Source organism: Petaurus breviceps, unplaced genomic scaffold (assembly GCF_028583685.1).
Source record: "Petaurus breviceps papuanus isolate PSGF00001 unplaced genomic scaffold, PetGlider_PUasm1.0 38, whole genome shotgun sequence".
Lineage (NCBI taxonomy): Eukaryota > Metazoa > Chordata > Mammalia > Diprotodontia > Petauridae > Petaurus > Petaurus breviceps.
The window spans coordinates 62,875,644-62,901,920 of record NW_027186304.1 but is presented as its reverse complement, the minus strand read 5'-3'; the positions used below and the strand labels follow the sequence as shown (position 1 = coordinate 62,901,920).

The following is a 26,277-nucleotide window of genomic DNA, read 5'->3' as shown; positions in this document are numbered from 1 at the left end:
GAAATAAGACTTTAAAAATAAGCTGGAGCTAGATTTTGGAAGCCCTTAAATACCAGGATGCAGGGTCCAAGAGATTTAAGGTTGAGGGAAAAAAACACCATTTCACAAATAAAGGATCATTGGTAACCTAGGGGATGGCAGTTACAGTGGATGGGTGGGGATAGAAACCAGATAGAAGAACCTGAGGGGAGAGTGAGTGGTGAGGAAGTGGAGAGAATATACATGATTTTCTAGTAGTTATGTGGAAAAAGGAAGGAAAGATAGAGAATAATAATGTGAAAGGGTTATCAAGGTCAAGACAAAGTGTTCTTTTGCATGTGTGTGTATGTGATACAGAATGCAAGTGAGTTTTTATAACAGAGAAGACCCGATCATATTTGTATACAAACATGGGGAAATGATGCAAAGTGAAGTGAACAGAACCTGAGAATAATTTGTACAATAACAACAATATTGTGAAGACAAACAACCTTAAAGGAATGAGGAACTCTGATCAGCATAATGACCAATCAGGATTCCAGAGGACTGATGATGAAACATGGCACTAGCCTCCTGATAGAGAGGTAAAGGACCCAGACCAAAGAATGAGATATGTATATTTTTGTTCATGGGCAATGGGGAAATTTGTTTTGCTTAACTGCATATGCTTGTAACAAAAGTTTTGTTTTTCTTTCTTTCTAAATTGGGGGTGGAGGGGGAGAAAGAATTTGGATGGGAAAAAAAAAAAGATATGGGGGCGGCTAGGTGGCACAGTGAATACAGCACTGGCCCTGGAGTCAAGAGGACCTGGGTTTGGATCTGGCCTCAGACATTTAACACAAAAAATAGCAGTGTGACCTTGGGCAAATCACTTAACCCCAATTGCCCTCCAAAAAGCAAAAAAGAAAAAGAAAAAAAGATAAATCTTTGCTTAATGATAAAATTAAATATAGATATATACATATACATATATTTAAAGCTGAAAGTAAAGTACCATAAGAGAGGAAGGGGGTGTCATCAAATGCATATTTAAAGTCATTAATCAAAGGCTTTGACAAAAAGGAAAACCAACTCCTACTCAGGCAGAAGAAATCATAGATGAGGTTTTGATGTGTGAGGGGAGATTAGGAAGTTCACATGACCTTTCTAATAAAGCAAGATCCAAGGTTCATTCAAAATGCTTTTATTGGTTGCTTCAGAGTTCTATACTAGGTACCAGGGATGAAGAGGAAAGATTCAGTCTCTGAAGGTACTTAATAAGCCTTGGGGAAGGGGGGATTGGGAGGGAGGGGGTATGAAAACATTCACACCTCAAAAGACATAAAAACAAAACAAAGCAACATTCACAAATGAAAGTAACAAAACAAACGGATTCCTTGAGTCCTGATGGAATTAAGAATAAAAGACTGGTCTTCCTGGTGAGCTTATCCAGGAAAGCTTTTCTAATGTAGATAGACTTAGAAGAAAGTGAAGAACTTGAAATGGCAAGAAGAAGGAGAGAGGGTGTTCCAGGTTATGAAAGAGCTATGGTAAGAATGGAATTATTTAGATTTTTTTTTTTACTGTTACTTTAAAAGTCAGTTAAATTTAGCACCTTTTCTTCTTCACTGATGAAAGCGTTTTCATCCAATCAATTTTCAGAAATCTTTCTTTTGATAACATTGAAAGATGTCTCAGCACCTTGGACAAGAGCCAATTGGCAGCTTCCTCCAAGATATCTCAAAAAGGAAGTTCAGTGGATATTCTTCCTAAGCATTTGGTTCTTGTGTTCTTGAGCTTTGGCATCTGTTATTTAATAAGTTATTATTCTCATCAACTGCTATTGAGATTTCATTTCCTGGATTGCTGGCGCCTTGTTTATTTGAATTCATTTTATCCATCACAAACAACTGTGTTTGCAGGAAACATACATAAAACCTTTTTCTTGAATATGTTTGCCATTCCTTTAGATAGTTTTCATCCTCCGTGACTGAGGAGTTAAGCATTCCAAAACCCCTTCTTTTAATCAACTCAAGTATAGAATTCAAATAAAATCTAGCAAATGTATCACGGCTGGTGTTATCCATAGGGGTCTTTTTCATGTTCACATTATTGTTCTCGTCTCTGAAAGAACTGTTATCTGAGCATAGTAAATGGGGGAGTGTTGCAGTCCATAAATGAAAGCCCCCTAAATTCTCAATGTCAGATGCTTTCCGGTATACAAATCCACGGTCATTTTCATTTACTGGTTGGATGACAGCAGTTAGTATTGGACAATGCTGACCACAAGCAACATAGAGCTTATCCAAAGAATCACCTTCCTGAAGGATTGCACTATTCCTATTATTGGCAGGTGATGGCTGGCTTTTAACAGGCCCATCAGTTACAGGATGTCCCACAGGATGGACCTTGTTCCCAGGCATGGTATATACACAGGTGAGAGATGTGCATACCTTGCTTGGTTGCTGATTATCCTTCACTTTATCTTCATGAAGATTTGGTATACTATCAGTGTTGACAGTTTTATTTTGAATTCTTAATGAATCATCCTGGAAAGGGTCTGAATCACTACAATGAGGCATATTAAAATAGTTACACCTAGGTTCAATGGGTTGGGCCATTTCTTCAAGTTCTGAAGAAGATATGTCAGCCAGCACTGGCCTCTGGTCCAAATTTCCAAAATGTGAATATGGAATCTCATCACTATTGTTATCAAGTAGTGTATCTACTGATGTGGTCTCCACATTGCCATACATTCCTGTTTTCTCAAGGGAGGATAACCTTAATAAATGGTTTTCTTTTAGGAGCCACTTGCCTTTGTCAATCAGGACACCTTCATCTGCACTCCTAACAGGTCTGGCACTATTATATTGTTCTATACAATGTTCTTGTCCATGATGGTTTACTTTCACTCCATTAATAGATGGTGTGAAAGAAGTCTCTTGAGCACAGGTAATACTGCCATGCATTTTTTCCTCCCAAGAGCTTTGTAATGTGGGTGAATGGTGTGACACTTGCTGAGGAGAATTAAATGTCTGACATTGACCATTGTAAGGATTTGCTCTCTCAGCTCTATGGATAGATTCTAAAGAACTGGTTTGAAATGCTTGAGAGACATTTGTAGACCCAATAAGGAGAGAAGGCTTAATAGCTTCTTTACCATAAAGTCTTTCTATGGTTCTTTTTACAAACCCAGTATTATATTCTCTTTCCTGAACTATTTCATCCCCACTTTCATTTGTCAGGTCACTGGATGTTTTATATGTAAGCTCACTCTCAGTATCTGGCCTATAGTCTGACCAATCAGAAGTTACTGGACTTTTTAAACATTTTCTAGATCCAAAAGAAGGAAGTGAATGATTTCTATTGTTCACTTCCATTTTTACTTGCACATTAGCTTCTCCTTCATGGGTGTCCTTTTCTGGACTTTGCTTAGAATCATAACGAAAAACTAAAGAAGGTGGCTTAGTCAATCTCTTCTCACAAGAGTCATCATTCCTTTTTTCTTCTTCCCTAATGCCTCCATCAGACAAAGCAGTTAATTCTGGATTTTCGTTTGTTTTTGTCTTCTCTCTTGTTCCCGGGTTAGCTTGCACTCCTACATTTTCCTGTACATTAAAGTTAGTCTTGTCCTGATTTTCTATCTCTTCAAAGGATTCTAGTTCTGAAATATTTCTTTCCCCTGAAGTCATGCTGTTAGTTGTTGAGCCTGGTTCCTCAGAAGTCCTTGAGTCTTCCTTATCAAATGACATATCTATATTTTTATCCTGAGATTCATTTAGCAAACCATTTTGAAATTCTGCCAGAGGACTCTCTTCCTGCTTTTCACTAAGCCCCATTATTGCTTCATTTGGGAAAGGATTGCAATTACTTACATTCCCCATATTCTCATTCTGCAATGGTGCTAATTCATGAATACTCAAGTCATTTAGCTCCTCTGACATAATGAGGTCCTCTGGTAACCTGTCTGACCTTTCTAATTCTTCTGTCAATTCCAAGTTGTCAGTTTTTTCCTCAGAATTTAAAATGTCATTCGGAATGCAAATCTTACTCATAACTTGGGCTTCTTCAGGTGGGCAAGGTAATGCAAAAGTACAAGTCTCACTTTCTTCCTCACCTTCACTATGGGAAAAATCCTCTTCCAGAACACAGGGCTCATCCAAAGAGCAAGTCTGATCCAAAGCAAAATCCTCAGTAGGAGAAAAGGCATCGCTGAGAGCACAGGCCTTATGAGAAATGGGTGCTTCTTCAATGCCATAATCCTTGACAGAGTCAGCTTCATACAAAGCCTGAGTTTCCTTGGCCTTTTCATTTCTGCTCTGCTTTGCAACATTTTGAATGTCATCTGTAGATGAATTTGCAGAGACATCCATGGTGATTTGTTCTTTCCCAATGAGTCCTAAACAAGTTGTGGCTGACTCCTTTAAGTGTGAAACAGCAGTTTTTAAATCATCAGCTTTTTCTACGATGGCAATATGCTTCAAAAACTCCAACAAGGTAAATATCTCTGAAGATTTCGAGGTCATGTTGAAGTTATCATCTTGGCAGATGGTATCCAAACTTCCCTTCAGGTTTAGTAACATTAGCCAGGCTAAAACAAGGTTAGTGGATGAACTACATAAGGGAAAAGAAAGAGAAGAAAAATCTGAAAGTGGGCATGATATTTTAACAGTTCCGTTCTGACTTTTTTGAAGGCTTAGGATAAATGCTTGCATCTGGTGAAGCAACAGACCAGACAGAAGGTCCTTTGGCATGCTGGATATAATCACACTACTGTCTCCAGCACTAACTTGAACTGCCGCCTCCATACTTTGTCTTCTAAAATCTGGCTTTTTTTCCTGGGGATCAATGCCTAATTCAGAATTTGGGGGGGATTCTTGAGTCTTTTCTTTAGCTGCCTGGATCTTGGTATCATACTCAAGGAAAATTGACGGTGTGACCTGTTCTTCCAAAGAAGCATTGGTCAGAGATTGAATCTGTCTTTCAAAGACTTCTTTGGCAAGTTCTTCAATAGTGTCCTGGTTAGCAGGAGATTTATTTGCCACTTCATCAAAATTATATTCATCCAAGGGAGGATTTGTAGTTGTCTGTGTCTTGTTTCCTATAACAGCTTCACTTTCCTTCCCAGAAACAGCTTGGGTAAGATTAGGAAAACTATTATCAGTATAATTTCCAATGTCCGCTTCCTTTTTATTTAGTGAAGTTAATTTCTCAGATGGCAAAGTAGGAGGTGGAAATACATTTTGTAACCAGGTTTGTATATAATTCTGAACAGAATGATGAGCAAGATCATCTGGAAAATCACCTTTTTTCAGAGAAGTGAGTGAACGATCCCAGGTTCTGGAATGCTGTTTATTTTCAGCAGTGTCTAACTTCAATTTACCCAGTTTTTGTTTTTTCTGATTTTTTAGAGATGAGTTTAAATTATTCACTTTTGAAAAAATATTCTTCTTTTCAGTTCCTATCGTGTGTCCTGCTGCCACAGACTTCCGTACAGAGGAAGGCTTGGGGACTTGGTTCCTTACTTTAAGTACATGATGTGCACCTTCAATACCAAAATTATTTTTGCAATATTTATTGTCATTCTGGGGAAAATCTTTTTTCTCCAGACTACTTTCCTTTTTTGTGGATCCTGGAAAGCTCATTTTTTTAATGACTTTGTGTTTTGCTTTGCCTACAAAAAGTCCATTATCCTTAATTCTTCTGGCAGCAGGGAATTGGGTTGATGAGAGTGTCTTAGAAATTGTGAGGTTTAGGTTACTTTTAGAAGATACACCATTTGCATAGCCAGTCCTATTGGCTGCTTTCTTGCTTCCGACCTGAAGTACCACTGTTCTTTCTGTACAGTGTGAGCTCTGTGACATGGTTTCCTGGATTTTTTCACTGTTGAAGTCCACCTTCTCACTCTTATCAAGGCTTCTTTTAGTTGCATTCCCCCTGTTGTTTTGACTCCATTCTGAATTTACCACTTTCAGTTGAGACTTTTTCCCCTTTTTCTTTCTAGGTTCAGAGGGTAAAATCAGCCTTTCACTGGTAGAGGCACTTGTTAACCCACACTGAGCAAACTCACTCACTAGTCTATCAATGTTAGTGGTTACATTAGAGGGACCCATTGAAGTGAGGACCTCAGAAGTAGTTTCAGCCTGGGACAATTCAGTTCCAGACTCACTAACACAAAAGTGGGTAATGTCTCCTGGAAAAGGCCTAATCTTGTCATTTATTGTATCATAAGGTCTAAAGTTCTTCATACAAACCATACCTTCCTCCTTAACTGATTTATCCTGAACAATCTGTGACAAACTCTCATTTTGAGTCACCTCCAAAGTCTTTTGACTTGTAATCTCTATGAGGCCACCACTTTTGGGGCTAGACAAAAGCAGCCTGTCTTCAGTTTTGCTTTCTAGAGAAGACTTCGGTGGATTCTCACTATTGAACTCAGCAAGCTTTGGTTTGTTAGTCACTGATGACATTTTGCTGCTAGAATGTGTGAACATGTGATACTCAGATTTACTTTCTCCATCTTCTCTTTCTTCACTATAGGAAAATTGCCTAATCATCTTCTCTTCAACTTCTGTTTCAGACACCAAGGTAATGCTCTCTACTAGAGATTTCTTTTGCCGCACTCTCCTTGGACCAGGTGTTGGGGGCCGCACTCTCCTCGGACCAGGTGTTGGGGGCCGATGAAAACGATGCTTGACTTGATTCTGAGGCATCTCACTGACATCTGTGTTCACAGGAGTATTCTCCCAAACAGCAGCATTATAAACGTCACATTCTCTGCCTGTCACTGGAGGGTTTGTTTCTTTTGCCAACCTGTCCTTTTCATTTTCACGTTTTTCTAAAGATGGGATATCTGTAGATGTGGTACAGGTGGGATTTTCTATAGCGGGTGACTGATCTGTCCTGACTGGAAAACTACATGTCTCAGTCTTTTTATCATCATCAGGAAGGCCAACTCTACTGACAGTGGTTGTCCATTTTATAGTTTCTTCCTCTTTTATCTTGAATCGAACTTTCATCTCAACTGTCATAGTGCCATCTGGATTAACAAGAATTGATTTCTCAATGTCATCTTCAGAAGGCACTATTGATATGTCCTCACAAGCCTGAGAGTCATTTTTTTCCAAGCCCAAGTAATTGTCAGGGGCAAGAGAGCAGTCTGAATTGTAATCGTTACTATACATTTTGTCAGAAGAAAGAGAATAAATCTGAGACCTTGGGCTTGAAGGCCTGCACATAATCACTTTCAAGATTTCAAGAGTAAATGTCACCCAAAATCACAACGTGGTGCAGAGGTGAAGAAGACAAAGGATCCAAATGGAGAAAGGCAGCAAAGGAAAAAGATAGGAAAAAACAGAAAAGCAAACTGATTAGTATAGGAGGATATAATAAAAGAAATAAAATTAGATAATGGGAAAAATATAAATTTTCGATTATCCTTTCTATGATGTCAACAAAGCTCATTTTAGATGGGTCCCATATGAGCCAGGAGAGTGTACTTGTATACCCTGGATAAGGCTTCCAAACTGTGTTGCCCCCACATTTGTTCCCTGATAAGTCATTATCCATTGAACCTTTTGAGCCCTCACACATAAAATATGCAACATTGTTATTTTTGCCACTTTTGTTTGAATCAAACCTGTGATTTCATCAGTACATAAAATTCCCAAAGAGGAAAAAGTAAGTCAGCAATTACTCTGCCATCTATGTGTTTCTCTCTCTCTCTCTCTCTCTCTCTCTCTCTCTCTCTCTCTCTCTCTCTCTCTCTCTCTCTCTCTCTCTTTCTGTCTCTGTCTCTCTCTATCTCTCTGTCTCTGTCTCTCTTTCTCTAATTTTCAACTTTTTTATCAAGTTGATTGCATAAAAGACATTTCTTACATAGAGAATTCTTGTCATGAATAAAGGCAACAAAAATATGGCAACAGTGAGTTATATATCACAAAGTAACAATCATTTTTGGAAGAAAAAAATCTGAATTTCTGTTCAGTGCAACTATAAAAATTATCAAATAATGGGAATGACTTTAAATACTCAGAATACAACCAAAAGTAATCTAGGCAACTTATATTTTTGTAAATATTCTTCCATTTCACTTAAATTGTTAAATTCATTGGCATATAATCTGGCAGGATAACTCTTATAATCGCTTTAATTTCATCTTCATTAGTGGTAAAAACTTGCCTTGAACACTGAGAGTTTAAGTGACATGCCAAGAGTCATATAGCTAGGGTGATAATAAATACAGCACTTACTTCACTTACTTTACTTGAGGATCAAATGAGAGAACATATCTATAAAATGGTTTGCAAACCTCAAAGTGCTACCTAAATTTCAGTTATTATCACATGAGGCAATGCAGCATAGCAGATACATAGCTGGCCACAAATCCAGGAGCACCAGGGTTCAAGTCCCACATCTGGTGCATACAAGCTATGTGACCTTGGGCAAGTCATTTAATCCCTAAAATGGTAGACTGCAGAGAAGGTGTTGAGTTGCATTGACAAGGAAGCTTCCTTATCTGGGAATTTCCCCTACCCATGAAATCACAGAACCACTTGCTATTCCTATTATCATCACTATAATCATCTTAGCATCTTTCCTCTTCAAGTCAAGTAACTCTATTTTTTAAATTTAATTTTGAGTTTTGTATACCACCATTAGGTAAATAATCCTTATTTGAATTCTTCTGGCTTTTTTCTTATTTTTGTACCTGTTTGAACAATCACTTTTAAATCCCATTTCAATAACAGCTTTAAGAGTAACTCCATCAAAAATGAATTCCCTTGAAACAAACTGCATGTAATCCTTTAGATTCATTGATCCCCCACCAAAAGGCACCCCCTCTGACTAGTCTAAGACAACACAAACACCTCTAGCAGAGCCAGGAGCAAAGCTGGGATCCAGAGTACATTCTATTATTGTTTTAATTGGCAAATGACTCTTCAATTCTCATCATCTCCAAATATCCACTAGTCTTTTTATTGTCATTAGAGGTTAGGAGTAGATGTTTTTGGTGACATTGCAGGGATACACTGGTAGCCATATCCTGGGCTTAATTTGAGAAGAATCTCTTAGTGTGGAGGAACTCAGCCTCACTTCCTTTTTATTGCAAACATAGGCAGAAATTACTATAAACTGTGGCATCACAGAAGGAAAAAGAAACTCAGGATTTATTTTCTTTCCTTTGAAAGTTTTTTTTTTTTAAGAGACTGCTTGGAATAATGCATCCCACTCCTACCCCATTTCAATGGCAAGAAGTGAAACATTGCAATGCTCTCTTTGAATCCACATACCTCCTTTTAGATTTGTAAATGCAAATTTTTAAATTAAATTTGTTCAACTCAATCATTACTTCAATCATTTTTATAGGACCTGGTGAAGATACATAATACTATAGATTTAAGGGCTTCATTTCTTCCAAAGATCTCCAACACTGCTCTATATGTATGACCTCATTTTTCTATCATTAATAGAAACAGATTGGTAGAGGGGAAAGAACACTGGATTTGGAGAAAAATCAAGTCAACAGGCATTTATTTAGCACCTATCATGTGTGAGGCCCTGTACTAAGTATTGGGCCTGAGCACCTGAGTTGAGTCCCTTCTTCATCATTATTATCTAAATGACCTAGTGTAAGTCACTTAATACCTTGGGCCTCACTTGCCTCATTATAAAATGAAGGGGTTGGAAAAAATGACTTCACCCTCCTAGATATATCTATAGTGCCATAATCCTTATATCATTAATAAATTATATTCATAAAACACATTCTCCAACAGATAGTTTTCCTTTTTTGAATATGACTTTATCAGAGATTTTTTTTCTCTACCTCAGTTAAAAATATTGAGATATAACTACTAAAAATATGAGAAACACATTTCTGTCAAATTGTATTATTTTGGCCATATATAAGGATTGGTGTATATGCTACAGTAGAGTTTTATGGCTGACAAATCAGAGAGTAATTCCTTAAGAATGAGTGAGGTGGGAGCGACCAGGTGGCGCAGTAAGTAAGAGCGCCGGCCCCAGAGTCGGGAGACCTGGGATCGGTTCCGGCCTCAGATACTTCACACCCACACACACACAAAAATAACTGGCAGTGTAACCTTGAGCAAGTTACTTAACCTCAATTTCTTTAAAAAAAAAAAAAACAGAACGAGTGAGGCACTCACTACCAGTCACTATCAAAACATAAAGTATTCAGAAGGTCAAAGGGGTTGCAAATAAAAAGGTGAAAGTGGCAATAACTGCATCATTTATCCAAAGCCTTCTCCAATAACACTAAGTGCCCTAGAACCATTACCATGATGGAAAAAAACAACTCTTTCTCCAGGAAGAAAAATGTAACAAGACATACTTTTAAGTTTAATTTCATTATTAACATTTTCCCCATCATTTTCTTAAATCTAGACAAACACCAAAATAATCATTTGTAGCATTCAAAGATTTCTAAAGTTTAAATGATCACACTGAGGGGCACTTATGGGGCACAGTGAACAGAGCACTGGCCCTGGAGTCAGGAGGACCTGAGTTAAAATTTGGCCTCAGACACTTAATGCAAAACTAGCTGTGTGACCTTGGCCAAGTCACTTAACTCCAATTGCCCTACCTTCCCCCCCCTCCAAAAAGCAAGATATAAACAAATGATCGCATTGAAACATTAATGATTGGCTCTTATGAGACAGTTCAATCTGGTCCCATCATATATGTATATGTATGTATGTATGTATGTATGTATGTCTATTTGTACAGAACACTCATCTTACAGAATTTTCTTTAGAATCAGCAGTCCAAGGCTTTTGATTCTCTAGACTGAACACTTTAAATCTTTTCTCTAAATTAATAAAAGGTGGTTTGAAAACTCTTGGATTGATTTAGGAATGATTGCAGAAAGTTGGGAAGAATGGATTTAAGGATCTGATAAATTATGGCAATTCTGCTCATTTGCTGAAGCAAACTGAATGTTATTAGACAATTTTTGTGCTAAGCTGTAATATCACTGCAGAATTCAACCAGGTGGAAACCATGACATTTTCCTTCCCCTTGAAGCAAGACATCACACAACCTGTTGGTTAATTCAGCTTGGCACCAGCTGTAGAAAGGAGGGGGTATGACATTGTTTCAGTCAGGTACCTTTTCTCATGATCAAAATAAGAAGATGAAAAACATCTAGATATATGGGATAACCAAATCCAGATTAGAACGAGAAATACCTTTCAGTTTCTATTTCTCTTTAACTTTCTTTCCTACAATATGGGAAATTGGTTCATTTCAACATGTATTTTCTCTTGCTGTCAAAAATTTTAGGAATACAAATGGCAGCTCTATTTTCTAAGTGACTTACTTCTTCTGCCCTCTGGTTTAGCCTGTCCTTTTGGGTAAATGCGTTTGGAAGTCCTTGGTAATTGATCAGGAAGCAGGTACTTAAGAAGGTCATAATTTCCTGGTTTAAATGGTTCTCTTCCGGAAGCCACTACAGCTCCGGAACTCAGTATAACGGCCTGTAGGCTGGGCACCTCAAAGAAACAGAAAAGGTCACATCAGCAACATGGAACAATGTGCATTTTGGAAAATCTGGCTACAACTACCACATATAATAAAGGTTTTATCCTTTCCACATAGTCATTTTCAATTCTAATCTAAATCTCAGATGAGATTGTGTATGTAAAGGAATTTGTAAGCTTAAAACATTAAATAAATATAAAATATTAGTATTATTGTTATTGCTTTTATTATTACCTTTTTCAGCTCATTAAATCTCCTGGGCTTAGAGGAAATAAATAAGGATTCATTGAACTGCTAGGGTGGTAGGTGAAAGTTCTAGGTGCTTTAAACAATTTTTCCTCCCTCTGGACCTATGGTTTCATCTGCACACAGAACTCCTAGTTTGGAAATTCTTATTATCTATCAATTCTTCTATAGATTTAAGCTTGAAGAGTTGTCTGGGCCAGGATTAAGTGAGGTGTCCATGCTGAGTAGCTAGTATGTGCCAGAGAAAGAGCTTGAACCCCAGGCCTTCCTGACTCCAAGGCAGGTCCTCTATGAACTACACATGCTATTTCTCATTATGCAAATATGAAAGAAATAAATGGTATTTCCACTCTCCCTGAAGATCCCATGGTGTAGCCAGGGAGATATAACGACCTATGAGATGACACGTCTGTCCTCTGCCTTCCTCAAGCCCAACCCCCAACAGTATTCAAGGTGTTGCCTGTCTTACACCTTACTCTAAGCTAGAGAATGGACTGACTGCAATATAAAGTACTCCTCTACTTATACACTAAAGTCAGCAAAGAAGATATCTATACACATTTTTTACTTGTGGAGGCATAAGGAGGCCAAAGATTAACCCCCACCCCACCCCAAGCATCCAAATTAAATACTTCTAGTCCCATTCATTGTTATGCCTGCTTATAGGACAAACCTCCAACAGCAGCCATTATAGTTTTAATATCATCATTACGGTTCCTCTGATTAAATACGTTCTCCTTGAGGGCAGGAATGATTTTTCTTTTCTGCATCCCTTTGGCAAAACACAGTACTTAACATATAGTAAGAGTTTGATTAATTCCTGGTAATTTATTAAATGATTTATTGATTAAGCTTTCCTGAATCAAAAGAGTAAACTTCATTCCAGTGGTTGGTGGCAATATCACTAAGTAGGGGTGGCTGTCTCTCAGATGTCCCTCCTTACCTTCCTTCCATCTGTGGTATACAACTTCACAACTGGGTATTGCATGAGCTCAGTCAGGTGTTCCAGAAAGGCCTCAAAGTTCTGGGTGATCTTCCTACTTAGAATTATAACGTGCCTAGTCCTTGGATCGCCATTTTTGAAAACTAAGAGCTTTCTTGGTGTCTGAACCACCACAGGAAGCTCTCGATGAGCCAGGCCAAACTCCTTCATCCTGGCCAGCTGGGCAGCTCTGCGATGAGCACTGATGGGTCGACTGCTCTGCCAGGGCAGGGGCTTCTGGCGAGCCTTCTCCAGGTCAATGGGTTTTATTTTCTTCTTGTGGGAACAGATGTATGACCTACCATCCTCTAGGTCCTCCAGATTGGTGATGCTATGGATGCCCCGTGGGGTGCTAATATTTCTGACACCAAAGGGCAATGGGACCTTCCTAGACAAGTTGTCAAGCAAGGCATCAAAACTCTTGAAAGATCGAGGGTTGACAACCATCTGGATCCCACTGAACTGAGGGTCTCCACTCTTATAAAAACTGATTCTTTTGGCCACAACTGGTTGAGTGACATTGAAGTGTCGAGGATAAGAAGCTTGACCTTCCGAAGACGCTGCACGAATCATCGAAAAGTTAGTGGAAGGAGTCTCACTCATTTTGACTGGAATCTAGAGACAAAGGAGAAAAGGAAAATTCAAACAAATAATAATAAGTCCTGTAACTATAATGATAGCAATAATGAAAGCTAGTATTTGTATAAGGGCTCATTTGTTATCTTGTTTGATCCTCACAACAATTCTACAAGGTAAATCCTATTGTTATCCCCATTTTACAGATGAGGAAACTGAGGCAGGATGGCACAGCTAGTAAGTGTCGGAGGCAGGATTTTATCTCAAGTCTAGTGCTCCATCTCTTATACTGCCCTATGACAGTTAAAAGTCATACAAAGTACTCCTATCAATTATTCCCAGATCCAAATTTCAGAGAACTAGGAAGCCTTCAGAAAATTTCCACTAATTGATAAAACCACAGTCTCTTAACTGGAAAGTGAGCTGTTGTGGGGGAATTTGCTTGGCTCTCGGTTGTATTTTTTTGTTTTGTGCTATTTTATTGCATTTTTGGTTGTATTAAATCACCTTAATTACTGGTGTCTTAAGAAACAGTAAGCATTCCCCACAGCTTGGAAATATGGGTAAATTCTAAAGAAAAACTGAACCAATTGAATAAATGTAATCAGCATTCTGAAGATGAAAAAAAAAGTATATTTGTAATTTAAAACTCGCTATAAATCTGGCCCCAATCACCCACTTAAATAGATCCAAGCTGTTATCTAAGATTCCTTCATATATCTCCAGTGTAATTTGCAAATCTTATCTGCGTATTCTTTAGGAAAATGTATTCAAAGATCAGAATAGAAATTAGATGTTTTCTTCCAATGGATGAAAGCAATTATGGTACTTGAGAAAATAAAGGCAGAACTGCACAAAGCAGGAGGAGTGGGAAGCTAGAGGATCCAGCTGAGGAGCTGAGTCAGCAAAATTGCAATCCTTTCTCATCCCTGTCATGAGAAACCCTTATTTGACCTTGGGCAGGTTGCATAATGTCTCAGTACTTACTCCTCCATCTATAAAATAGAAATGATGACAAGTCTTTATCTGTTTCATAATAAAAATATAATAAACCATTCACATTTAGATTATACTTCTAGATTCGTATCATTCTTTACTGATGATTCCAAACAGAACAGAGACCTACCCAGTGTCCATGCTTATGGGTTCTCTTTCTACAAGGGGGGGGTTGGGGCATTTTTCTCTTCATATTTAAATTTACATTTAAAAATACATAACAGTATCCTCTGTCCCTTTAGTCAATAGAGAAGGTTTCCGAAATCTAAAAGATACAACACTTATTATCCCCATGCTGCTGAGCTATGGTGGAGATTAAGGAGTTAACATTGCTAATTATTAACAGGAGATAAATAGGACTGTAAGAATAATGCATTAAGCTATTAGGCTCTAATATAGGGCAAGCTAAATACTTCCAAAGGCAACGGGTCAGCATGTGTCCTCCTTTAGTCACACACTTCTCCTATAAATTTAAGGAAATATAGACTACCCAAAAGCAAGAATCTTACATTCTCATGTCAGTTCTGCTTTGTACTCTATTGGATGTCCTGGCCACATCTCTAATCCGCTGTACAGCTTTCTCTTCTGACACTAGAGCTGTCGCTAATCAATCATCTCTTGCTCTTATCTTGTAATCATCCATTTTTCTTAGTTATAACATGCTTTTCATTCTATAAACTGATAGATAGCATTATAGAACATACATTAATTCTATTCAACAGATGTGACATGCTTATTGTATTCAGGGCATTATGCTAGGTACCAACATACTCCCTGACCTTAAGGAGTTTACAGTCTTAATTGAGGAAGGGAATAACATTGACACAAATCACGGAGATGACACCTTAGCTGGGCCTTGAAAAAAAAAAAAGAAGGGATTCCAAGGACAAAGATGTAAAGAGAGTGTACTTCAGGGATGACGTTTGACCTGAACAGATGCACAGAGATAAAATAGAGGGGCAGTTCAAAGTCTAAATTGGCCAAAACAGAATGTGGCCAGGTGTGCTGGCACACCAAGGCCAGTGAATGACTTGCACTGCTGAGCCAAAGTAAGGCTAATGCCCACGTTAAATCTGGCACCAATATGATGATACTTTGGGAACAAGGGGTCACCAAGTTGTTATAGAGGGGGGAAGTAGCCCAAATCAGAAATGGAAGCAGTCAAAGCTTCCATGCCCAGAAGTGTCTGCTGTACTTCTAATCTGGGTAAGACAGGAAGACCCAGTATAAAAAATTATAATGATAAAAATAAAAAAGAGAATATGCAAAGGAGAATAGAATGACATGTGTAGCATTTATTAACATTTATTTCTACCTATTTTAAGTGATGAAGTTAATTCTTTGCCATTTGAAGTTTATAAATATAGATAGATATGTATAGACGTATATCCATCTATAGATATATATGCCACATATACAATATCTATATATATACACACATATGCTTAGCCTGATCATATATACATGTGTGGATTTATGTACCCACATTTACATAGTTTTAGTTCATCTGTGTGTATCTGTAGAGATATATATAGATATATGTGAGTATACATGGGTATATATATACATATATGTATATACCCATGTATGTGAATACATATATCTTTCCCCCTAAACCTTCCCCATTTCTGTATCTCCCCTATTATTGCAGAGGGCAACACCATTCTCCCAGTTCCTCAGGCTCATAAGCTAGGAATCATCCTGGATACCTCACTGTCTCCCACCCACTATATCCAAGCTGTTGACAAGTCCTATAGATTTTGCCTTTTCAACATCTCTATCTATCCGCACACATATGTATATCTGTGTATGTATGTGTGTATATATATGTGCGTGTGTATATATATAAGCACACACATATATACACATGTATAAAAATATATCCATATATATCCATACATATATATTTGGAACTAACTTGAGAAAGAAGTAATCGAAGTCACGGTTTACTTTACCTTATTAGACTAAATCAACAACAACAAAAAGTCATTTGGGGACAATCAACTCCACCTTCCCACGCCCATAATTGTCTTTTTAGTTAATTCATTGTCTAAAGTTAGAGCACAGAGTTTTAAAAATACTATATGGAGCATTTTTTTTTAAATTCATTGATTGACTGTAATAATTACAATGGTAATGTTGAGTCAACAAAACATCTTACAGTAAGCTAAACATCTATCTCTACCACAAAGCTTTTTCTGAATCTTTGTGACTCACTTGACCGGAAAAACAACCGGCTTTTAAAGATATAAAATTTCATTATTTTGATTATGTAGTATAAATTAAAGCAACTTATAAATAGGAAGTCGAAAGCTGAAAAGAAGATATCAAAGTCTAGCTTGTCAACTCTAATTATACTTCAAACATTTAATATAAAAGAAACTGAAAAAAGTATTTCATGTGTGATAATATACTATACACCTTTTTTTCAGGTCAACTTTATTTACCTTTGAGTAAACCAGATTTACCTAATTTTTTTTCTAAATCACAAACCAACAAAGATTACTAGAGTTTTTAAATTACTCCTTATATCTTCAATGATATCAGATTGTTAATACTACTGGTATACTGGACACCATCTGTTACCATTTCATAGCATGATACTAGTTTTATGTCCAACATAAAGATATAGCAATAGTAAAGTTGATCTGAAAAGAAAAACATCCATGAAACTAGCTAAAAAAAAATCTTACTTTAGAAAAATGAAAGATGTTTCTATACTCACCAGGAATTGAAGTCTTCCTCAAAAGTTTTCTTTAAAAAAGATTTTCAATTTGTTTGTTAACTTAGATTAATGTCATTGGTCATGTAACCACTTCACTTTGTACAATGAAAGAAACGCTTTCAGGTTTATTCCAAATGAGAGTCTGCCTAGGGATTGGCTAAAGCCAATTAACTTAATCTGAGCTGATGCTAATCGCCAGTCAGCACTCATTTTGGTTGAACTGACAATCAGAGCCAAATCCGCTGAGTTGCAGGTTCAGAAGTTCAGCTATCTTTCTCATTAGAATTTCTTTTGGATAATGTTTCTGATTTCACGTCATTTTCACAAGGAAGCACACCACATACAAGCATTTCTCACTCATTGCTCAGACTTCATAACCCCAAATTCTCATTTCTTTATGTAAAAAATAAAATAAAATTTAAAATTCTTTATTTTTAAAAAATTTTTAAAGGTGTTTGGTGCTTCATCCAAGTAATAAATAATCCTGAGATAATGTTTGTTCAGAATATTCATTACAAAAGGAAAAGATAATGACCTAAGCTTCTTTCCCCCTTAATATTCATACTGTTTAATGCTACATCGTTGTGGCTTCTAATACAAATGGTCATCAAGGTAAAGAGTTTGGTTATTTAGCACTGCTCGAGGTGAAAAAAAAGTGACACCGCAAGACAGCCAAAGAGAGCAGGTTTCTGTAGACATAGTCTGATTGCACTGCTTTGTTTAATTGTAGTGGGACTGGAACATGTTTCAGGGTTTTACAAAACAGTATCTCCACAGATGGCAACTGTTCCCTCTAATGACGACCAGTGACCTAATCTGATTTGAAGATGCTTTTCCTAATCAGTACTTGAGCAAGCTTCCCATCTCTGTTTTGCACGGCACCTCAAGGGTACAGAGAAGAGAATCCCAGTAACAGCTGATTCCTTTAACTTACACATTTTGCCAACTTATGCCTTTTCTGCTGCTTTAAAAAAATCAATCTGTATCTATGTTTTCTTCTGACTTATTATCCTTCAATTCACAAAAGAAAATAAATCATGACTGCACAGTTTTGCCTCAGATGCATATTTTGTGATAAACTACCGGTTAAAATTAACTATATTAATAAAAATTTGGGCTAATCCTCTTGTCGTCCTTCAATACAGACCTCTGTCAGTAGTTAACCACTTAACTTTCTCCACAGATACATTTCTGGGGACAATAAGCAAATGTCAGTTTACAGAGAGAGAATCCATGTTTATAGAGGATCTCTCTTGGTTGGTTCTGTTTCTGGTGCCATTGTCTCTACCTTCTGGATTCCTGACGCCTTACTTGCCTTGACTTTTGAGGCTTGCTTGCTCTTGGTTCACTGACTCACTAGGGTTAGCTCCCTTGCAATGATAATCATAAGCACCAGTAGAAGCTTGCCTCTCCCAGCCTGCAAGGTAAACAGTTTGGCTCTTCAGCATTGCACAAGATGAACATGAATGGTGTCCCTAGACAGGAATGCCACCAAGCAGGGTGTATAAGCTTAGCACAGAAAGCAGGGCAGAGACCCTGTTGTGCTGTCCATGTGGAAACAAGCTCTATATTCTTCCTTCATGCCCATGCTGAACCCTTGAACCCTGAAATCTGCCCCACATCAGGAATTTTCTGTGTATCTCTTAATATAGGCATGGACTGAAGTCTAGGACACTAAAACTGGGCCTCCTTCCTCAAACTAGCTACCCCTCTGCTCCCTCCTTATTTTACCTAACTAGGTAGAAGGCATGGCTTGCTACTTGTACAGACCTCCTTGATTTTTGTCTAGGTTCTGGGCTATGAACTCACTACATGTACTCTTTGCTTCTTCTGACCTGTCACACCGTTACCATAAAAAATCAGCATAGAATGCTGAAAATTAAAAATAAAGAAATTAACTTTTAAAACACCCAGCATAATAGACTGACACTTCAACCTTGGCCCTGAACGCAGACAATGCCTGGCCTCTATTTAGACTCCCTGAATTCTAGATCCCTTGATGGTTTGCACTGAGTCAATTTGCATCTTTGCTGGAGTTGGAGCCAAAAAGAACTGAGTTCGAATCACACTTCAGATACTTACTAGGTGACCTATTTCAAAACAAGTCACTAAACCTCTCATAACAATTTCACCATTAGTAAAACAGGAAAAATAATAGCTATACTTGTCTTTTCTCAGTCCTTATCTATTTTGACCTCTATGTGACCCCTGACACTGTCATTCACCCTCTTCTCCCTGATACTCCCTTTTCTCTAGATTTCTGTGACACTGTTCTCATCTGTTTGGCCTCCTACCTGTCTGACCACTTCTCAGTCTCTTTTGCTGTATTTTCATCTAAAACATGCCTGCTAACCATGGTTGCCCATCAATACTCTTTCCTGGGCCCTCTTCTCTTCTCTTCTACCTTTATTCTATTTCTGTTGGTGATGACATCAGCTACCATAGTTTCAATGATTATTCCTATCCAAAAGATTCTCAGATCTATGTGTCAGCTCTAATCTTTCTTTTGAGTAAGGCATGGGGAACTTGAAGCCTAAAGGCCATATGTGGCCTTCTAAATCCTTAAGTGTGGACTTTTGACTGATTCCTTTGGGATTTGTTCTGTAAAATTTGGATTCAGTCAAAAGAACACACTTAAGGATTCAGAAGGCCATATGTGGCCTTAAGCCTGCAGGTTCCCCGTGCCTGTTTGAGCTCCAGTTTTATATCACCAACTGCCTTTCTGGACATCTTGAACTGCCTGATACACATCTCAAACCACTTATGTCCAAAATAGTTTCTTTCCTCCTTAAAAGTCCTTTCTTCCCAACTTCTCTATTACTCTTAATGGCACAATCATCTTCCCAATAATGTAGGCCCACACCTTTAGTGTCAAACTCAACCGCTCACCTACACTTGTCCCATATATGCAATTGGTAGCCAAATTTCATCATTTTTACCTTTAGAGATGCCTCACATATCTCCCTTTCTCTCCACTCATACAGCTGTTGTCCTAATTTAAGGTCTCATCACCTCACGCCTAGACTACTACAATAGCCTTCCAGTCTCTGTCTCATCTCTCCCCACAGGAATCCATCTTCTACTCAGCTGACAAAGCAATTTTCCTAAAGTGCACATCATTAAATGTCAGAGGCTTCATTTTACCTCTATGATAAAATATAAAATCCTCTGGCATTTAAAGATCTGCACAACCTGGCCCCCTCCTACCTTCCCAATCTTCTTACTCTTTACTGCCCTGTATGACCCAGTGACACTGACCTTTGGGCTGTTTCTCTCAGACAATTCTGTCTCGTGACTCTGCCTTTTCCCTGGCTGTCCCCCATTCCTGGAATGTGATCTTCCCTACTTCTGCCTCTGAACATCCCTGTGATGGTGTTCAATCATTTTCAGTTGTGCCTGACTCTTTGTGACCCGATTTGGGGTTTTGTTGGCAAAGATACTAGAGTGGTTTGTCATTTCTTTCTCCAACTCATTTTACAGATGAGGAATCCGAGGCAAACAGGGTTAATTGACTTGCCCATGGTCACATCGCTAGTAAGTATCTGAGGCCAGATTGAACTCAGGTCTGTTTGACTCCAGGCCCAGCACTATATCCACCGTGCCACCTTTGAGATTACCTTCCATTAGCATCATGTATATGCATAATTATTTACGTGTTTTCTTCTCCACTACAATATAAGCTGATAGCAAGAACAGTTTTTGCCTTTCTATTCTCTGTGCTTAGCAGAGAGTAGACATAGGGTAAACAATTAATAAATGCTTGCTGACTCACTTGCTATACTTCAAATTCCATTGGGTGGTTATGAGCATCAAATGAAATGATGTATATAGAGCACATCACAGAACTTAAAACACTACGCAAATGTTCTTCATTTTTTATCCCTGTGCCTCCAACAACCAACACTGAACTTGGCAAAAAGAGGGTATTAATGAATGTTTGTTGAATTTAGTTTTTCTGATCTCCTGAAATTATGGGATCTGGAAACTTCAGCCTTCCTCCAACCTGGGCTTCTCTCTACCTTTCCCATTGCCAACCCCTTACCTGAATGGTTAGGGGTAGCATCTGCCCACATTCTAGAATGATACCAAAAAACACAGATGTTCATGAATATCAATTAACAAAATACTACAAAGGAGGTGGAACAATTCTGACACAGTGAAATCCAGGAGACTATTAAGAGTCAGGGAAGGGTAGGGTTTAGAACTAGAAAAAAACCTCACAGCTCATCTAATCCAAACCCAACATCTTTTTTGATGAGGAGACAGAGACAGACAGACAAACTTATGTAGAGATTTATATATTTATACACACATATATATTTGTTTATATATACATACATATATGTACAATTTTTTATTAATTACTTGGCACGAGTAATAACTGTGATATGTTTTCATTTTGTGTCAGTAATAGTCATGTGTGTAGGATTCTGCTGACACCAAACTAACTCAGAACAGCTAAACTTGACCAGATGAAACTAGACCGAGGAAGGGGGTGTAATGTAATGCCAAGGAAAGGCAACTTCCCAAGGTTCAGAATACCAGCATAGGCGCTCTCCATTTTATTCAGTGACAAATTAAGAACAGAGAAGATCAAAACATGACATCATTCAAAATACAGCATTTACTAAGGGTGATTAAATAATCTCCAAGTACTACCCCACCCTAGGACCTTCCAATCATTCAATCAATTACAAAGTCCCTGTTCTAAATACTACTCCACCCCTAGGCTGTACCTTCATTTAGTCCACCACAAAGCCCCTCTTCTCAAATGGAGATTAGTTTCCAAACATAAGTAAAGTACATTCATTTGTTCAACCACAGAACACAAAAAGGTCAAAAGTTCCCCACCCCTGGATCACAATTGAATCTACCCCAGAGTTACAACAAGTTTAAGCACAGCACTTAATACCCAAATGGAGGTCTTTTCTTCATCTTGACACTAGGCAAGTTCTCAGCAATCTTAGTTCCTGGGGAGACAAGGCTTAGCCAGGCCACAAGATACATTGCCAGTCTCTTCATTAATTCATCCTCTGTCTGCAGAACAGTCCTAGGACCCCTGAAAACATTAGCAAAACCCTCTCCCAGGATTTCTGTAAACATACAACAAGAAAATCCTTCTTCAGGGCTTCTGAACCAACAGAAAGGTTCCCAGACCCATGCAACAACAGCACTGTCCTTCACCAGTGGACAGTATTCACTCTCTGTCTACAGGACAGTCTCAGGAGCTCTGAACCAACAGAAAGGTTCCCAGACGCCTGCAACAACAGCACTGTCCTTCACCAGTGGACAAATCTGGCAAAACAACATCAAAACAGACAAAGTACCAGCCAAACAGCCATGTCTCCTCAGTCCTTGGCAGCTCCGGGGGCAGGTCTCAAAAGTCCAGGGCAATTCAAAGTGGCCCTCAGCAATCCTCTCAGTCTCCCTCTGCCTCCATAAGTGCTGCTTCCAAAAAGTTCCTCTGCCTCTCTCTTGTCTCTCCAAATCTAAGTCACCAGCTTCTCCCAGTTCGTGTCTCTCTTTTCAAGTCAACAAGTCCATCCCACAGGTGGGATTAACAAGCTCTGGGTTTTAACACAATCAATTTGAAAACCAAGCCAATACAGGGGGATCTTTATATTCCATTACTATCACAGGTGAGAAGGAAATAATAGTTTTTTTAGTGCCTACTATGTGCCAGGCACTGTACAAAACATTTCATAAATAGGATCTCACTTGATTTTCACAACAACCCTGTGAGGTAGGCTCTATTGTGATTTTCATTTTATAGTTGAAGAAACTGAGGCAGACAAAGGTTAAGTGACTTGCCTAGGTTCATACAGTCAGTAGGTGTCTGAGGCTAAATTTGAATTCAAGCCTACTTGACTGCAGGCCCAGCACTATATACACTGTGCCACCTAGCTACTTTCCCCATCTTTAGTTCTCTGTCAGCTGCATGCTTGATTTTGTGTCATACATACTTTGTTCATTGATGTCTTTTATCATGCTTTTAATTCTGTCATTTTAAAGAATGGCTATTACTTCAAGGAAACATGCAAAAGTTATCCATCGTAAAGAGTACACTTCAATGACTGTTAGAGGAATTGCAGAGGCTAATGGTAAAGGGAATTCAGGTATTTAAAGGATCATTCAAGCCCATAATGAAACAGGATCAATTACACCAAAATGTAAAAGAAAAAGGGGCGGCTAGGTGGCACAGTGAATAGAGCACCAGCCCTGGAGTCAGGGGGACCTGAGTTCAAATCCAGCCTCAGAAACACAAAAGTGAGCCATGTGACCCTGGGCAAGTCACTTAACCCCAATTGCCCTCCAAAAAGAAAAAAAATGTAAAGGAAAGTGCAGTCAAAAATGAAAATCAATGGCAAGAACTAATAAACTATTGCTGCAAAACATCCAAGTAAATGCTCAGAAAACAAGACTAATCTAGAATTTGTTCCTCTACAGTGTGACCTAGACTTCTTGATGTTGAAAAACAATGGGTGAAAACAGTTTTAAAAAACAGTTCCTAGCTGTTTCTATGAAGAAAAAAATGACTACTGGAGACAAAACAATATAAAAACTGATATATTAAAGTTTGGAGAAAGGTTATTTTACTGATGAAAATCACTTTTTAATTCAAAGCTATACACAAATCATTGTCAGAATATAGTCACATGAGCTTGTAAGACCCAAGTATCTTCATCATACTGTGAAAGATCCCCCCAAAAATATTGGAGAGATTTAATTTCCAGTGACTTCCAGTTGAAGTCTTGGCCCTATTGAGTAAATGATGAAGTAATAACTCTATTGATATTCTAAGAAATAATAATGCTCTATAACAATAAAAATTTCAGGTGGAGGTGAAATATTGCAATATGACTTTTCACCATGTTACACACCAGTCAGTCAGTCACTTTTTTGGAGCACCACATTGTCTTGGTTTCTTTCCTAATTGACTGCTTCTTCTCCATCTCCTTTGCTGGAATCACATGTAGGTTACACCTACTAACTCCAAGTGTCCCACTATTGTCCCTTCATATTATTTCATTTGGTGATCCTCATAAGCTTCTATGGATTTAATTATCATCTGTATGCTGAGGATTCTCAAATCTACTCAGATAAAGTCATCACCTTCTATCTATTTCAGTTTTCTCAACTCTATGGGAATCATAATAGGAGCTGCACCTCAGGGTTGTTGTGAGGATCAAATGAAATGTTTGTACCATGCTTAGCACAGTGCCTGGCACATAACGGGCATTTATTCCATAAATGCTTGTTTCCCCCTCTTTTATTTTCTTTTTTTTTTCTCTTAGCAGGCATAGTACAATTTATTTGTTTATAAAAGAAACCATCTAGGGGTGGCCAGGTAGCACAGAGAGTAAGACTACCGGCTCCAGTGTTGGGATGACCTGGAAATCGAATCCCGGGCTCAGATACTTAGCACCCACCCAGAAACACCTGGCCATGTAACCTTGAGCAAGTTACTTAACCCCAATTGCTTAGGGGCAGCCAGGTGGCTCAGCGAGTAAGAGCACCGGCTCCAATGTCAGGATGACCTGGATCAAATCCGGGCTCAGAGACTCAGCACCACACCCAGAAATAACTGGCCATGTAACCTTGAGCAAGTTACTTAACCCCAATTGCTTAAAAAAAAAAAAAACATCTATGTGGTTGCCACAGCAGCTGCCCAGGTCCTCTGGACAGACACTCGAGTGTGAGTCTTCCCAAGATGGTCGGTGAATTCCTGATAAGGTGTAGCAGCAAGCACCCCAGCATCCCCAGGGTCACTGCCAACACAGGTTCTTAGATCCCCTTTGTTAAAGGAAAGCAATTCAAAATGGGTTAACAAGCTTACTTTAATCAGTCAAATATGTATTGTTTACCTAGTTCAGGGGAAAAAGGTCAGCACCCTGAACTTCAGAGTATACAGACAGAATTATCAAGACAGAGAAACAGATCAAGTAGACAGATTTCCAAACTGTCCTACCATTATATCCATACCAAATCAACATCTGGGTTTTTCAAAGGGGGGGCAGGGCTCTCAACAACAGCTTCCCAGAGTCTCATCTGATCAAATCACAGAATGCTTCTCAAAGTGAGCCCCAAAACAAAGCTACACATCAGGGCTTATATAGCCTTCTCCTGGCTCAGAGAATGTACCAACCTTATTGACTCACTGCCCAATCAAAAAGTATCTACTGAAAAACAAGCCTCCCACCCCAGGCTCCAGGTGCACTTTAGCCTAGGGGCAGGGAAGATCTTAAAAATTTACATTCCCATTACATGAGGAGACTTACTTAGTGAACACAGTCTCCTTCCACAGGTCTAGGGTGAGATAGCTGTATGTTCTGGAGATGGCATCAAAGGTAGCTTTAGCAAGGTTGCCCAGAGTGGCAGTACAGCCTCTCACAGAAGTGTAGCAGTCATCAATTCCAGCCATCATCAGCAGTTTCTTAGGCCCAGGAGCTGAGACAATGCCAGTAAGGGCTTTGGGATCAGGCCCACCAGAACCGACCCACATCGCACAGTAACCTTGCAGGGTACTGTGTGAGGCTTGCCAGTCTTGTTCCCCCAGTAGCCACATCTCACAGGAGCGATGGACAGCTTGGCCAGAATGATAGCACCACGAATAGCTGTGGCCACTTCCTGGGAGCACTTGACACCCAGACCAGCATGGCCATTGTAGTCACCAATGGCCACAAAAACCTTGAACCTGGTACGTTGTCCAGCTCTAGTTTGTTTCTGAACAGGCATGATCTTCAGAACCTCATCTTTCAATGAAAATCCCAGGAAGAAATCTATGATCTCAGACTCCTTGATAGGAAACAAAAAAAGATAGATCTCTTCCAAAGACTTGATCTTCATATCCTCGACTAGCCAGCCCAGCTTAGTGACAGGAACCCATTCCTTGTCTTCAGCCTTTCCTCCCCGGGCCCCGCGGCCACGGCTCAGGCCTCAACCACGGCCCTGGCACCAACCTTGGCCCCCACTGCCGAAGCCACCACGGAAGCCTCCCCAGCCTCCGACGATGGGGCACCCGGGGCCTCCTGCACCTCCTGTATCACCACCAGCATCATCTGCCATTTGGCGTTCACTAGAAGTACAAGCTGTTTTCCTCTTTTCTAAGAGCATCCAGCACCCTATTCTTCAGAAAGGACTTCAGATTTTTTTTTTTAATTTCCAAGTGTTTCTTGATCCTTCTTTCCTGCCTCACCCTAAACTCTTTATGTAGGTCAGAATTTGCTACTGCCACTTTAATACTTTTTCCCCACTTCTTTAAGGAATAATTCATTTTCTCATCTTCATT

General features: G+C 38.8%; 2 protein-coding genes and 1 pseudogene across 2 annotated transcripts in view; all 3 read right to left on the bottom strand.

Annotated features, from left to right (window-relative positions):
* The window catches only part of LOC138170116 (lipoxygenase homology domain-containing protein 1-like), a 657,842-nt gene extending 644,542 nt beyond the window's left edge, over window positions 1-13,300 (bottom strand). Inside the window, exons 1-2 of the mRNA XM_069099511.1 lie at window positions 12,653-13,300; window positions 11,303-11,474 (exon numbers count right to left, since the gene is read on the bottom strand). Of these exons, the coding sequence (XP_068955612.1) occupies window positions 11,303-11,474; window positions 12,653-13,294 (814 nt within the window). The 5' untranslated portion in view covers window positions 13,295-13,300. The remainder of the gene's footprint in view (window positions 1-11,302; window positions 11,475-12,652) is intronic.
* LOC138169884 (oxygen-regulated protein 1-like) lies at window positions 1,493-7,142 on the bottom strand. The gene is given in 2 exon segments (XM_069099466.1): window positions 1,493-1,742; window positions 1,744-7,142. Coding segments are annotated over 2 exon segments (5,649 nt in total).
* An 11,333-nt stretch (window positions 13,301-24,633) lies between the features above and the next one.
* LOC138170114 (small ribosomal subunit protein uS5-like) lies at window positions 24,634-26,054 on the bottom strand (annotated as a pseudogene).
* Between the last annotated feature and the right edge of the window lie 223 nt (window positions 26,055-26,277).